The sequence below is a fragment of the Tigriopus californicus genome, chromosome 6, assembly GCF_007210705.1.
Source record: "Tigriopus californicus strain San Diego chromosome 6, Tcal_SD_v2.1, whole genome shotgun sequence".
Lineage (NCBI taxonomy): Eukaryota > Metazoa > Arthropoda > Copepoda > Harpacticoida > Harpacticidae > Tigriopus > Tigriopus californicus.
Window position 1 is genome coordinate 7,941,216 of NC_081445.1, and position 14,138 is coordinate 7,955,353.

Genomic DNA, 14,138 nt, shown 5'->3' on the forward strand with positions numbered 1-14,138 from the left:
GTTTGACAAATAAATGGGTAAGTATGGAACCGTTTGTGGTTGTCAAGGTGTTACTGAGTTTGCTGTTGACTTTGTAGAGAAAGCCTCATTTAACCTCGTCAGCTAGTTGTTTGACAAACCTGTTACTTTGACTCATTTTTGATATGGGTAACGGTTACTGACGATAGAGTGCGCATCCATCAATCGACAACTGTAACACGGTGCCAAGAAAGCTGCAGTGCAAAGCCACGAAAAACTAGTTTTTACTCTATTTTGCTTTCTTTTCATGGTACAAGTACTCGTAGCTCTAAGGCGCATTGTCCATCATTAGAGACTCTAAACGTGTGATGATCTATGGCTTGAAAAGCCATTTGTTCCTTTTTCTTCAAATTCATTTTATGGGTAATCGTTCGACGAAATGCCCAGATGACAACAGATAACATCTCAATTACGACTCAAAAATCAGACATTTCTGGGGAAGAAATAAAGCTCTGGTGACGAGCCAGCAATGGCAAGCTCAACAACAACAACCTCTTAGGAACCCTAAATGGTTCAATCACAGCCTGGAGGCTCCTGTCTTTTTAGATTTTAAGTGTGTTATAATTGAAAAGAAAAGTAACTTTTTGCTTACCAAAAGCATGTGCTATTTGAACATCGATGTGGCTGCTTGGGATTTCAACCAGTTTATCCAAGATTAGCTTTTCATTTGATCGAAAGTAAAATTTATGTAGTATTGACAATATAAAATTAGAATCATTGGCCTGTTCTCTGTCAGCTACAATTTCTTTAACGACACAGCGTTGGAAACAACCCCTTCACAACTAAATGTTATCAAAGTCCAATTTGTCAGCAATCATTTTATAAATATATCAACATATTATTTAAAGGGACTCAGAGTTGCTCTGACCTGAAGCAGACTAATTTGGATGGAAACCCATTCACAGTCCATGTTTCTAGAAGTCCGAGGGATAACCATCAAGATTTACTTGGAAACGAGGGTGAAGAGTGATATTGAGAATTCTCCATTTTCTCCCTAGTTTTGGAATCCAAAAGATCGAACGTGTGGAAGGTAAAAGAACATTGTACTTTATTGTTACTCTCTTTGATGGGCATCAATATAATAGGAAGAGGAAGCCAGGTGACATGAAAGAACGAGTCGACGACGCCTTCTGCCTCATTTTGACCGATCGTCCACAAATCATCTCCCCCATCCCCATCAGTCTGATTACTCGCGTTTCCTCAACTTCTGTTCATGTCACCCTGAAGGTCGTTTCTGTATTGAGGGGTTTAGTGTGAATGAGTTGTTCTCTTTTTTGCTACGTTTGTCGTGTGGTACAGTATTATTCAGAAGCGAGTCGATCGTCGACGGCCTCTTCTTGTGGGCCTGATTACGAGGCGTCCACGCAATTGCCACAACATGGCCTTCCATCCACGCAATAAAAAGATTGCTGACCCTCAAAGGATTTGCCACACTCCTGAAATAGATCAACCCATCACTCCATAATCATACAGGGGATGAATCTGTCCATTCTCCAATTGGGTGATCAACGGAGGAAGAGGAAGAAGATTGATGGGCGATGACACACTCACCTTGCACACAAAGCAACCCACGTGCCAAGTCTGATCCAAGGCCTTCATGGCCTTGTCCGTGATGGGCCTCGAGCATCCGGCGCATTTGTCACAGGCCGTGTCAATGTAGCAGGTCTTACAATAAGGAGTTCCGTTCATCTCGTGAAAACCCTAACGACCAAAATATAGACCGGGGAATGAGCTTGAGAATGAATAAGGGAAGAAACGATTGGGTACTTCTTTATAATGTACGATTGCAGTCTCCGAAACAGTCCCTGGGATAAGTTAAAAAGTATTCGCCTGCTAAAAGAGTGTTTTTTTTGTTCTTTTATTTGTTTTTCACAGGGTTTTCTAACCGCTACAAGGAATGTAATCCCAAGGTTCTATTAAAATGAATAATCATATTTCGTCTATTTTTAGAAAGACACGTTAAAAAATATTAATTGGGTAAGATATTTCTTTCGGAACAGTTTTTTAGTCTAATACAAGTAATAACCACGTTGCTGAGATAACGAACAAATAAATGAACTTATTCAGAATAAATTTAGTAAGAAATTTTTGAAAAGGGTTTAAATGGATAAAATGTAACGTAGGAATGAAGCCAATACTTTTTCATACCTGAAAGGTTGCAAGAATCCTTCTTGTTGATAATATGTTTTATTATAGATCTAATGTTCAACAGATGCTCGTAAATAAGGATGGGCAGAAGTAACCCAAGATAAATCAGCTTCAAATAATACTTTTTTATGAGAGGTCTAGGCTGTTTGGACTTACCTCGTCTTTGCCAAAGGCCTTATTGCATTTTCGGCACAGAAAGCATGTCGGATGCCAAGATTGATCCAGAGCTTTAACGCAATCCTAGAAGAACCAAAGATACAAGGCAAAATGCGGGAATCTGTCAAATTCAAATCTCAACGCTTTGTTTGGTGGTGCTCATCCCAATTAATTTCCTGCTTTCTTTCGCGTCAAGATACAAACATTTCCTTGGGCATAAATTTTCCTCTACGTCACGTCAGTATTGTGGGGGGTAAATGTTAATGAATCAGTATTCAACAAGAAAAATCGAGGCGGGAGGAAAAACGAGACTCTCGTGGGAACTAAAGGTTGCATTGGCTAGACCTTTGGCGAAACATTGGCCTTTCTTTTCAATTTGCAACTTTCACTTCATGTGGACCCACTTTGATCTGTCCCCCCCCCCAAAAAAAACCGCTCCTTATAGATGCTTTGCAGAAAAGTGGAAAAGAGTTGTACAGAACTGAAATTATCATTGTTGTTCAAGCACAAAGTAGTTTCGTGGAAATTGGGATAATCCTAATCTGATCATCGACAACCAGTTTTAGATTGCAATGAATACGTATGGACATTTTCGTTTGAACTTCATAGTCTTTCAGCTACTTCAGTGACATCGTTAGAACCACGATTGCTGAAGTGCTTGTAATAAAGCGGTTTATGGTAGAATGAATCCATGAACAGAAACCGATTAGCTTTCATAAAGACCATTGCTGGTCTTTCATGTACAACTTACTTGTGAAATATAGCCTGAGCAGAAGGCACACCTGGGCACAAACCGCTTTTTGTAGTCTCCGTCACAATACAATTTACCATCCTTTTGGTAAACCTTCTCGTCCTTCAAAGGTAGACCACAAATGGAACACACGAAATGGTGATCGTGCCAAACCTAAAACAAAGATTGCTTTGTTCACGCCTTCATTTGGGCCCGTGGTCTGTCCAACAACTATCAAGAGCTCAATAGGATAGAGGACTAAAGTCAATGAATGAGAATGATCTGCGAGCTCATGAAGAAGAAAGAGTATCGGATAAGTTGAAAACCTTAAGAATTGGAGAGATCACTGCCGAACATTTTGGTTACATCCAGCCTACTGATTTAGAGGTTGCCGTGTTGATCCAATGATATTTTGAAGAAGAGTTTCATGTTATTTCGTTTCGTACCCAAATATTTTCAAGAAATGACGACATCAATATCTTATTTAGTATCTTATATCTTACCCAATTTCGAATAGGCTTTCATTCAATTGAAATTTGGGATATGGTATCTTTTTAACCTTGAGCTTTTTGAACACGTTTGAAAATTAGAGGCTTAAATAGCTTTCAATCGGAATGGTCAAGTGGTCATCTATAATGGGCCCATGTAACTAATCCATTGATCCTCCAAAACCTCACGTTACCCAAACCTTTTGCATGCGATAGTAAAAACATGGCTGAGAAGACGTGTATCCGATCTTTTTTATTTGAATGATGTGTGCAGAATTGTCTTAATCATGAAACAAAAACAAGGTTGGCAAGTGACGAAGAAAAATGCCGCGCTTCCAGATTTGGTAAAAAATCTACAGTTCTACCTTGGTGCATGTGCACGGTGGTCAAAATGTCTTACTGGATTTAGCGAAAATTCCCAAATACGTCTTGGCATTTTTCTAGCAAAATTATACAAGGCAATTTTCATATTATTCGCTGATGGAATTCTAGCACAAATTAAAGACTTACACAACTTATGTCCTTTTAACTCAAATGCCTCGACATAAAACATCAACTTTGAAAACTTCAAAGTTGCAAATTAACAGATATTTTTTTGAACATTATTTCAAATACTAAAAATACTTTGCAAATGTAAAAGGAACACTTAGTAATGGATTCTGCTAAAGCCTAAAAAATACGTTGAACAGATAATATTATGGAGCTTTTCAGCCCGTTGAACAGCGCCCTCTACCTCATCGAAATACGAAAATTGTCTTGCGATGCTGAAACAACATGTTGTTTAAGATATCATTTTTAAAAAGCTTGTCATCATAAAATGCATTTTCATATTTCTACGTTTGTTTGTCCTCACATAAACGAGCATAGGGAGTACTTCCGCTCAATCAAAAGAACAATATATTTGGACTTTTTCTGAACACCTTGTCAAAACTGAATAAAATCAGCATTCTTGAAGCCCAATGGATATTCTTCAAATCATTATTGATTGTTTAATTGGGTATATTTTTGATAGTTTGCATATTTAAAGGGCTTTAAGCAACGATATGCAACATTTTGAGAGACTTTGAAAATTTGCAATAGAAACGGGAATTCCTCGGATGCTTTTGTAAAATTGAAAATTGATACTAATTGTCTGGGTATTTGACACACGCGAATTAATCATATTTAACGTATTGTCGATTTTAACTGATCGTATCCTAATATCTATGCAAGTGCGAATTAGGTGTGCTCCTGATTTCCGTTTAACATGCTTGCAAAAGTTGTAATTCTTGGCATGTTTGTAGGTATGTAAAAATTTAATCTGAACTATCATTGCACTATGCAATAAAATCGAATTTGTTCCCTAGAAATAGCTAAGAAATGTTTGGATACAATTTCTCTCGAGACCTTAAAAGGCTTTTCAACCACCGTGTGAAGCAAGATTGATTATCCAGGTTGGAGCCAAACTTGAACAACCCCCTGCAACTTTTCTGGCTTTCTGGCTGGGATTGGAATGATTGAATGAATGTCCACTCCAATGTACTGCGAACAATGGTGATGGATTTGATTCTTTCTCTGTACTGACTTACACAAGGCGACATCTCTTCAATGTCTGCATTAGAACCCTGCCAATCTGCCTTGAAGTGTATCTTCATCCTCATCCTCCCAAACACCTTGAATTTCACTTTTGTTGGACACCGTACGACGGACGTACCTTGTTTCCGGCTTTCAATGCTTTGCCGGATTTGATGGACTCGTTGCATTTGGAGCAAAACATATCCTCGTCGCCATTGGAAGTGGTGGACGATGATGGTGGATTGGGACTATTGTTCTGATTGCTATTATTCGAGCCGTAGGCCGACGAAGTGGAAGTGTATTGGTAGCTATTGGTGCTGGTCACTGTGGCCATGCTGTCTGAATTGGGATGATGCCTCAGGAAATGGAACTACAAGACAAGGAAAAGAAAAGAAGACCCTTTGGATGCGTGTGCTCGGATCGGCCAAATGGAGATGGATAGGAGAGAAGAGGCTAGTAAGTCGTACCGTTTGGGTGGAGGCGTGAAAACAAACTGACTTGGAATCAAAATGTTGTCCCTTTCGTTTGAAATCCTTGAAGTGAGCCTTCGGCTAATCTCACCCACGTCTCTGGCCCATTTACCTTGCCTTTCTTACTTGCCGTCTACCGTATGTAGTATAGTCATGTACGAACGTGTCCGTAGGTGGTACCGAGGGAAGAGCAGGAACGAAGTGGGCGTCATTCCTGGTCAGCTGGATTGAAATTGAATTGAATTTCTTCTGAAGGTCTCTCCACGCCTTGGTTTTTTTTCTGTTCCAGATCGAGCTCCAGCTAGGGTTGATTGGGACTGAATCCGCCTCGGAATCCTAGTCAATCTCCAATCGCCATAAAACAGTTGCCATCTCGTTCCACTTGAGAAATCTTAGTTGGCTATGGGAACGGCTTTCTATCATCTCGAAATTGGAACAGATGGGCGAGACTTGACCAGAATTTTGGACCAACAACGAGGCTCGGTGAAGTCGTGTGGAAAAGTCAAAGAAAGTTGTTGCATTTAAGAGCTTCGTTTCGTCCCACAGACGAATAGGGAGGAAAAATATGATGATGATGATGACAACGTCGACGACGTTGATAGAAAATAAGAGTCAGAACCCAAGGTGATTCCAAATTTTGGGAAATCTAAATCCTTGGAACAAGCGCCGTTTCGTGTTGAATAATTGGTCCACGGTAAAGGACCTCATACGTTACGTTGTTACAGATGACTTGTTGAAAAAAAAAATGGGTCATGATATGCACCTTTGAAGGCGCACTCAGGTCTGAATACATTTCACGCAACCTCTGCACCATTGGGAGGTCACTTGTGCATGAGGTGATTATGTCGCAGAATTGGTTCTTTACACGTGCTCGTATGATAAATGATGCAGTACCAACTACGGAAGTCCTCAAGTAAGTGGTACACAGCTGGATGGAGGCATTTTCAAATTTATTTTTCCCAACTAACAGGGTTTTTTGTCACTTTAAACCATTGTAACATTGTTGCTCCATGGCTCATTGATTGGCTTTCTACTCCGGATGATGGGCACACAATCAACATATGGTAACTCCGACATTTCGATTTATATTGTTTATGAGGAGTCTGAGGGACATTTAATTAGATAGACTATTTCTAAAAATTTCGTTCTTTTGCGATTGTTTTGACAAATTACTATGTATCGCAAAAAAATTCATCTGCTTGTAAATATAGAAAAATTTAGAAAATGGTTTTTGAAGTAAGAAGTGCGACGAATGAATGACATTTGTGATCACAAAATCAATACACTCAATTTTCGGGAGCAAAACTGGGATGAATAACATGGTTCATAAGATGATAAAGATTAGGCAAACAAGTTTTATGCAATCAATGAGGAAGGAGCAAACCTGATGAACGAACAGTAAGAATTGAATGCAAATAAAAGGTTTTTTTTTGTCTCAAACCAGTTGAACATATTGATATCATTTGATCTTGATCTTGAACTTTTTTCTTGGTCACCCAAATTTTCATATGCAGCTCGTCAAGAAATTGCACTCTTTGAGCCTCTTGGGAGAGCTGTGCCGAATCTGATTGTTAATAAAGCCGAGAAATGAGCTCACAAATGCAACGTCTTCCGAGAGTTGCTTGAGAATCCAGTCCCAAAGGATGACTTTCCTCTGGTGCTGATCCAATGGCAGATTCTCTGCAAGCAGTCTTCTACCTTCTCCGTATACGAGTCTTGCTCCATCCATAGGAACACCCGAGTTGCTCCCAACAACAGGATCAAGCAAGGACAAGGTTGACTTTGATGCCCTTTAAAGATCTTCAGACCTAGTTTTCCCACAACAATAACAAAAGACAAAAAGACCGAATTCAAACCAGGCTCAAATTGGATTGGAAGACAGTTCTGGGGTTTTCCCGAATCTCATAAAAAAAAAGAATATCCAATCTGAAAAACAGGGCGAATCTGGGACTGACTTGCAGGCTCTTATTAACGGGGGTACCTTCCTTGTTTAGAAATGTGTGTAAAATTTTGTCTCTGCATCAAATGTTTACAAGATTTTCAATGGCGGATCAAGCCAGAGCCGCCAACATAAAGGAGGCAAGCAACGACGTAAATGTCCAGGACATCGAGTTAAGTGGAGGAGAAGCGTAATGTACGTGCGTTCGTATGTAGAGAGCGAAGAGCGTCAACAGCTTGACGAGATGCTCCTTGAAAGTTGAGACCTCATCAGGATGGACAAGAAACTCGAGGTGGCCTCAAAATTGGTTATGAGCGTGGTGCAAATTTGAGACTTCATCATATTCGTTGCCCTCACGCCTCAGTAACTTCTTTGTCAACTATATATGAATTGTTGGACTGAGGCTATTCCTCGATTATTTGGTTCATGTCGCACCTGATTATGGTTGGTGTAATTGTAATTGCCAGCCATAAAGTGTTATCTGAAATGGGTGGAAAGCGGATTTTTCTTTCCATTCAATTTTATCCAGTCTTGGTAGTTTCCCCACCATGGCTTTCGCTGTTCTAACTGCGATCTGTCTACGTACCAAAAAGAGATAAAGCGATTGAGGAGTGGACCTTGAAACGCCACTTAATCATCATCGTCGATGAGGAGACTCAAGTGAGTTTTGGAGGATGTTCCCCGTTTCTTCGCAAAGTCTTGGAATCAAATTCAATTTTCTACCGACGCCGATCATGTCGTGGAATGGTATTTATTTGTTCAATAGCACATCTTCTTTCCGGCTGAAATGACGTCCAATACAAGCCTGTGTGTTGCTGGCATGGTTTAACATTTATTTGGGCTCAAGGTGCATCAATGAATGTTGTTTCCAGTTTTCACAGGGGAAAAAATTAGAGTCAACGAATCAGAAGAAGAAACTACGATGACAATGTTGTCGTACTCGTAGTAATTAGGTACAGCATCAGGATATACACGTAGAACATAAATGAAAAAGAGTGGACTTGGGGCTTTATGATACGAATGGTTGGGGGATTATTGTTGACACCAGAATGAATTTGATTGCAGAAACTAACGTATGCTTACAATTAGGTCATATCCTCATATCAGTCACTCACTCACTCACTCACTCGCTCACTTACTCAGTTCAAGCACGCACATGCGTACGTGTATTTAGGGACAGAAGCAGAACTATGTATATGTACACATCCAGCAGTTGGTTGATTCGGTGGGCGGCTGATAAAACCAAATTGATGATTGACGGGGAATTCCACAACAACAACAACAACTGTGACTGCTGCTGCGGTTGAGGGGATCGATTGAATTGAGCTATCACGACAAGTTTCAACGTCATCGCCAGAAATCTATTTCATATTTTAGAACACAAAAGGAGGGACGAGGTACGAGGTACAGTAGATTCAGCCCAAATGTTCCAATTCCAGTGTGCTCAGTCGCCGCTAGAGGGATGGGCGGACAACTACTAGTATTGGCAGTAATCCGTCTTGATGTTGGTGAGGGAATGACCATTCATCACGACGTGCTCTGTCTATGATATGTGAGTATGTAGTATGTAGAAGGGTATATCGAAGTGTACTTAGGTATAGTGTATATGGTTAGTTGTATGTAGTTGCGCTGCTCTGTCCCTCCGATCTCTCCGATCTCTCCGATCTCTTCCCTCTGAAGCCTCCCACGGTTAGGAAGTGAGTCCGGCCATTCGTTCGCTCATTTCCCAAAGTCGATAGGCATCGTCCATTTTCGAGGCCGCTTCGTTGGTTAATTGAACGCCACATTCGCTGTAATAAAAACCCGATTGCTCGGACACTGACGGATCAGTGGCGCAGAAGATGATACTCTGGTTGGCATTCTTCGAGGTCTTGAGCCAGGGCAGCCAGCAAAACAGGGCTGCCGTCAGCCAGAAGCAGCCCAGCCCTGGAACGATGTGGGTTCCGAGGCCGGTTTGCGTCATGCCCGGATTGACGCAATATCTGTGAAGGAAGTAGAATATTATACCAGTCTGGAGGAAGCTTGTACACTAATTGGATCATAACACGCGTGGGTCTCTGATGGTGCTTACGTGTTGACGCCGGTTCCGTCGAGTTTCCGTGCCAGCTCCCGGGTGAAGAGGACATTGGCCAACTTGGACTGGCTGTAGGCGTCGATGGCGTTGTACTTCCTGGTATTGAAGTTGGGATCCTCCCAATGGATGGTTCCCCGCTTGTACCAGGCACTGGACACGGTGATGATCCGAGCGTCCGGGGCGCCCCGATGAAGAAGCGGCATCAGAAGCTGGGTCATGACAAAATTAGACAGATGATTGAAACCCCAATGCTTTTCGAAGCCTTCGGGCGTTCTCTCCAGAGGGCACCACATCACAGACGAGAGATTGATAAGCACATGGATCCGCGACTCTTGCTCCAGGATTTTGGTCGTGAAGTCTCGCACGCTCTTCAGCGATCCCATATCACAGTATTCCACCATCACCTCACCATTGGTCTCCCCTCGGACCTCGACGGCCACATCCTGGCCCAGTTCCGTGTCCGTCACGGCCATGATCACTCGGGCACCTCGCCGACACAAGTCTCGGACCAGGTCCACGCCCAGACTCGTGTCGGCCCCGGTGATCAGAACGGTCTTGTCGTCGATCCGACATCGGGACGGGCAGGTTTTGCCTTGGACCATGCATCGGATGATGAACACGAGGCTGACCAGAAGCCCGATAAGGATGATGAGCGTCACCACGAGAGTGATGATTTCCATGCCCATGGATGGCGGCACTTCACACTGTCAGAGGTCCATCGTAAAACGTCTGCAAATAAGCAATGAATGTCCCTCTGAATGTGTGACTGAGTTTACAATGATGGCTCAGTTGTTGAGATGGCTCATGAGATTACGATCGGGTCGAATGACTCGCTTTAGAGAGTTCATTTTCGAATGATCTTGAACACTTGCGCACTCCCATTGTGACTAACCCCGATTGCAAAGCCGACATAGAGTAGTATACGTAGTATACCTCTGGGTTGGTTTGAGCTTGAACTCGAGGATCGAACGAACTCCTGTTGAGGGAGGCCAATGATCAAGAAACCTCCTTGTCCAAATATTTACGACATTTCCATCCTCTCGCTCTCGCTTTTCCTTGGAACAGATCCACCACAGGCCAGAGTCAAGTCCAATTTGGGAAAAACAAAAATTGGCTCCAATCATCCTTCCCCCCCTCCCCCCCCCCTCGCTTTTTGTGCCTTGATTTCCAGGGTGTAATTTGATCTTTCCCATGAAACAAAGATCCTCCAGCATATTAGTGCCGGCCCAGACCACTCATATATGTACAGCACAGTACTCCCAGTTACACACGTGTTTAGATGTTCGAGCACTCTACATATGTACGTAATACAGTGTGGGATGCAGTGTGCGATATGCACACACATTGTGCAGTATGGAGTGAGAACTGCGTATATACCGAGTACATGGGCGTGTGTGTATGTGTGTACAATCCGTGGATGGACAGGGAAGCGGGATGAAAGGCAGCAGAGTAAATGCTCTTCAGTAAACAATACCGGGGGAACGAGCTGCACTCGGGTTTACGAAAAGTGGGGATGTCTCGACCTATAATTGAAGCCATCTTTAGGGCCATGGACATGGACTTGGGGTGAGATGGACTAAGAGGAACACTTTTAGTTGTTCCACGCGTTACTACAAGGGTAATAAAGTCCATGGAGGCTGAAGAAAGAGGCTTTCAAATTTTACACGGATGGTTGAAGGACTGAATTTCAAAAGAATCTCCTGGAAGCAATCCAAGAGAAGAGACTTCCATCCACGCAAAAATTACACTCGGTCATAAAGGCACGATATGCTTTCAAACAGCATACACCTTAATCATATATAAATCATTTCTCAAGTGCGAGGGTCAACGTGATCCACCGGTTGTCATTAAGTTCCATGGTGGCGCTAAATGCTAAACGTACTAACAAAGTTGTCCAGAGCTTCAGAACTCCGAGAACAAAAGTGTTATTTGAAAGGCCAGAAGGCCTGCTATGGCTGATAAGACTTCGTCGTCCGTTCCATCGGGATCAGCCTTTTCCACCATACTGTGCACACAGATTAACGAGTCAATACGATCGACCAAGACCACCATCGCCATCACCACCCAAAGCTATACTGAATCGCTCTCAAGAGATTAGAGTGGATGGAAAAGAGCAGCTCCTCGTTTTTGAAACGTGGATTTAGCGACTTGGTTTGGGCGAAATTTGTGGAACTTCACTTTGGCCAATGAAAGGAACTTTTGAGATGTTGTTATGTTCCCTGAACAAACGATCCGTTCGAGAGTACGAACGAAACAGAATGCGTTTTCCACACGCCAGACGATTTAGAACTTTTTCAAGTTCAAATGTGCCTGGAACTTTTGGAACGTGTGACATCCGGGGGTTTAGTTATTGTTTCGACGAAATCACTTTCCACGTAAACCAATGCGGGATCTTATCGTTGAAATATTGATATTTTCCATTTATTTAAGGAAAGGTTAGCTTTTAGGTTTTTATAGGCAAAAAAGTCATTATTTTCCAAATGTTTGACCATACTATTTTCTTCGAATTTGACTTCGCTTTAAGTAGCATTATGGATGTCCAAGATGCCATTTTTCCGACGCTAGAAGTATTGAACTAATTTGTTAAAGTCTTTTTTAAAGCAAGTTGATATGCCTTTATTATGTAAAGCTTCTCTCTTGCATATGAAAACCTTAGTTGGATCCTTGGCTACTGTCGTCTCTTCCGTCTCACCACGGTGGTCGAAAAGTCTTATGAAGTAGTGAGAGAAGTACACAAATCCATCTGAACAGTCTGCTAACTTTCAAAAACCATAAGAAGTAATTTTGACCTGATTGATTTATCGAATTTGGGCTCAAATGTAACGCTCATATAGCTAATAGTTAACCAGGATTTCTTTGAATATTTCTGTTAGGCTTCAAAAAGGCTTTTGAACCACTGTGACAATTGTCTCACTGGTGAGACGAGAGGGGTAAGCTGATCATCGAAGAATACAGCTATTGCCTTTTTGTTGGCGGAAAAAAAAGATGGAAAGCATTTAAGTACCATAATGTCGGTGGTAATGAATTATCGCTCTTTCCCTTTTCAAAGCTTCAAAAACAAAGGTGGGCTTCAAAGCGTTCAACGTTACTTGTTCTTTCGCCAAGTTCACGATTAATGGACTCCTCATCATTCAATACTCACATATTTCCATTGCTAAGCTCTGCAATCTACATATTAGCGCTAATAAAGAAACAAAGAACCAAAACAAGGAATAAGCATCAACTTCTGTTGTTGGTCAAAACTAACTGTTTTCGAGCCTTACTATTCAAATAACGGAATTGCTATAAATGAAGCTAACTTTTTAGTTCTTGAAAAAGTACGAAAATGAAAAGTAAACTTTACCTAGGAAAGTATTAAAGCGCAATAAAATATCATGAAGCAGTTTTTGGGCCGGGCTCATACAAGTCAATTGTTGTTCGGTACACAGAGGGCATAAAATGCATAGGGTTGATTTTAATCCATGTACATATTTTCATCCTCGTCTTATTAAACGGGTCCATGATTAGGAGAGCTTCGTCAGTTGTTCAAATGTACGCAAAACTAACATTTCCTAACAAAACTGAGAATCTTGACCACAAGACTTGTTTTAAGTTCCAATGTAAGTCACTGGCACGTTATCTTAATAACATTTATGTGTGATTATCTCAAACTTTTAATGCCTCATAATTCAAGAGCCGACCTGTTTTTTAAGCACTTGTAATTCGAGCCCTAACGTTCTAGTAGATCAAAACAGGTTAGTTCTTTTTCACTCTACTTCGATGTTTACAAAAAGTTCAAAATTAGAATAATCAGAATAACTGTTTGTGTTCCCGGTCAATTGATCGAAGAACGCCATATCCGTCCACGAGAATAGTTTTTCGTTTGAAAAGCAATTCTTAACCAGCCATCAATGTTGTTCACCTCATTCTCGGATCTCGCTCGATTGAGTCACCTTGGTTGGACACCAATTGTTTTCCCATTTGGGAGGTCTCTTTCCCAGGTTCTAGCCGATAAGCAAACAATTGGTCGTCCCTATTTATTTGTAAGAGCCTCTGTGTGAGCATGTGTGTCCAGTGGGTCCACAATGGTTCTAATCTGAAGGAATGTGGGACTGGGGACTCATTTAGAGCCAAGGAACTCGCTCGGAACAGCCAGAACTGCACAAGTGGAATGTCATTGGGGAACGGCACTCAGATAGAGCTAATTTAGCTTCCAATTAACATTGTGCGCCCAAGATAACCAAGTGGAACCATGGCACAAGCTAGCTCCACACCAACCCGTTTCAGGCTTAGAGCTTGTCTCAGTCAAATGGGATGTAGCTAAGAGCATGTGTTGATTTATGGCAAGGTATACTTGCTTTATCTACGAATTCCGAGTGTCTCCTACATGTACTACAACACACACTACCTTCCAAACCAGCAGGCCTTTTTGGGTGTGAGGCCTTGATGGAACCATTACAGAAGATTTCCCCATTGCTTCAAAACTTTGCTTGCTTTGAAGTGAAAGCCAGCACTTTGGAAAGCTTTCGTTTGGATTCGATGACAATCGGGCATTGGACAAAGAATAGTTTTTTTTTCGGGG

At 41.7% G+C, this 14,138-nt stretch overlaps 2 protein-coding genes across 5 annotated transcripts in view; both read right to left on the reverse strand.

Annotated features, from left to right (window-relative positions):
- Positions 1–1,042: 1,042 nt before the first annotated feature.
- On the reverse strand, positions 1,043–5,700 carry LOC131881793 (leupaxin-like). 2 transcript variants are annotated; one of them, XM_059228750.1, is made up of 6 exons: positions 5,562–5,700; positions 5,234–5,464; positions 3,074–3,226; positions 2,323–2,406; positions 1,570–1,719; positions 1,043–1,454 (listed from the first exon to the last, which is right to left on the reverse strand). In XM_059228750.1, the coding sequence occupies exons 2-6, from the start codon at positions 5,426–5,428 to the stop codon at positions 1,368–1,370; spliced, it is 669 nt and encodes a 222-aa protein (XP_059084733.1). In that variant the 5' UTR covers positions 5,429–5,464; positions 5,562–5,700; the 3' UTR covers positions 1,043–1,367. The 2 variants fall into 2 exon arrangements, with proteins under 2 accessions (XP_059084733.1, XP_059084732.1); XM_059228749.1 differs by lacking the exon at positions 5,562–5,700 and having other exon boundaries at positions 5,234–5,555.
- A 2,615-nt stretch (positions 5,701–8,315) lies between these two features.
- Positions 8,316–14,138, reverse strand: part of LOC131882263 (retinol dehydrogenase 12-like) — a 7,852-nt gene continuing 2,029 nt past the window's right edge. The window contains exons 1-3 of one of the 3 annotated variants that reach the window (XM_059229359.1): positions 10,511–10,699; positions 9,575–10,306; positions 8,316–9,485 (exon numbers count right to left, since the gene is read on the reverse strand). In XM_059229359.1, coding sequence (XP_059085342.1) covers positions 9,194–9,485; positions 9,575–10,263 — 981 coding nt within the window. In that variant the 5' untranslated portion in view covers positions 10,264–10,306; positions 10,511–10,699 and the 3' untranslated portion in view covers positions 8,316–9,193. Of the gene's footprint in view, positions 9,486–9,574; positions 10,307–10,469; positions 10,487–10,510; positions 10,700–14,138 lie in introns of those variants that run through there. The other 2 variants (XM_059229360.1, XM_059229358.1) reach the window with 2 other exon arrangements.

Bases quoted from the DNA above. Each gene is read 5' to 3' on its own strand.
- LOC131881793 (XM_059228750.1), bottom strand. From the start codon at position 5,428: ATGGCCACAGTGACCAGCACCAATAGCTACCAATACACTTCCACTTCG. The intron at 2,407-3,073 runs GTAAGTTGTACA...TGGTTCTTCTAG, and splicing joins GCTCAGGCTATATTTCACAA to GATTGCGTTAAAGCTCTGGA. The intron at 1,455-1,569 runs GTGAGTGTGTCA...GATCTATTTCAG, and splicing joins TGGGTTGCTTTGTGTGCAAG to GAGTGTGGCAAATCCTTTGA.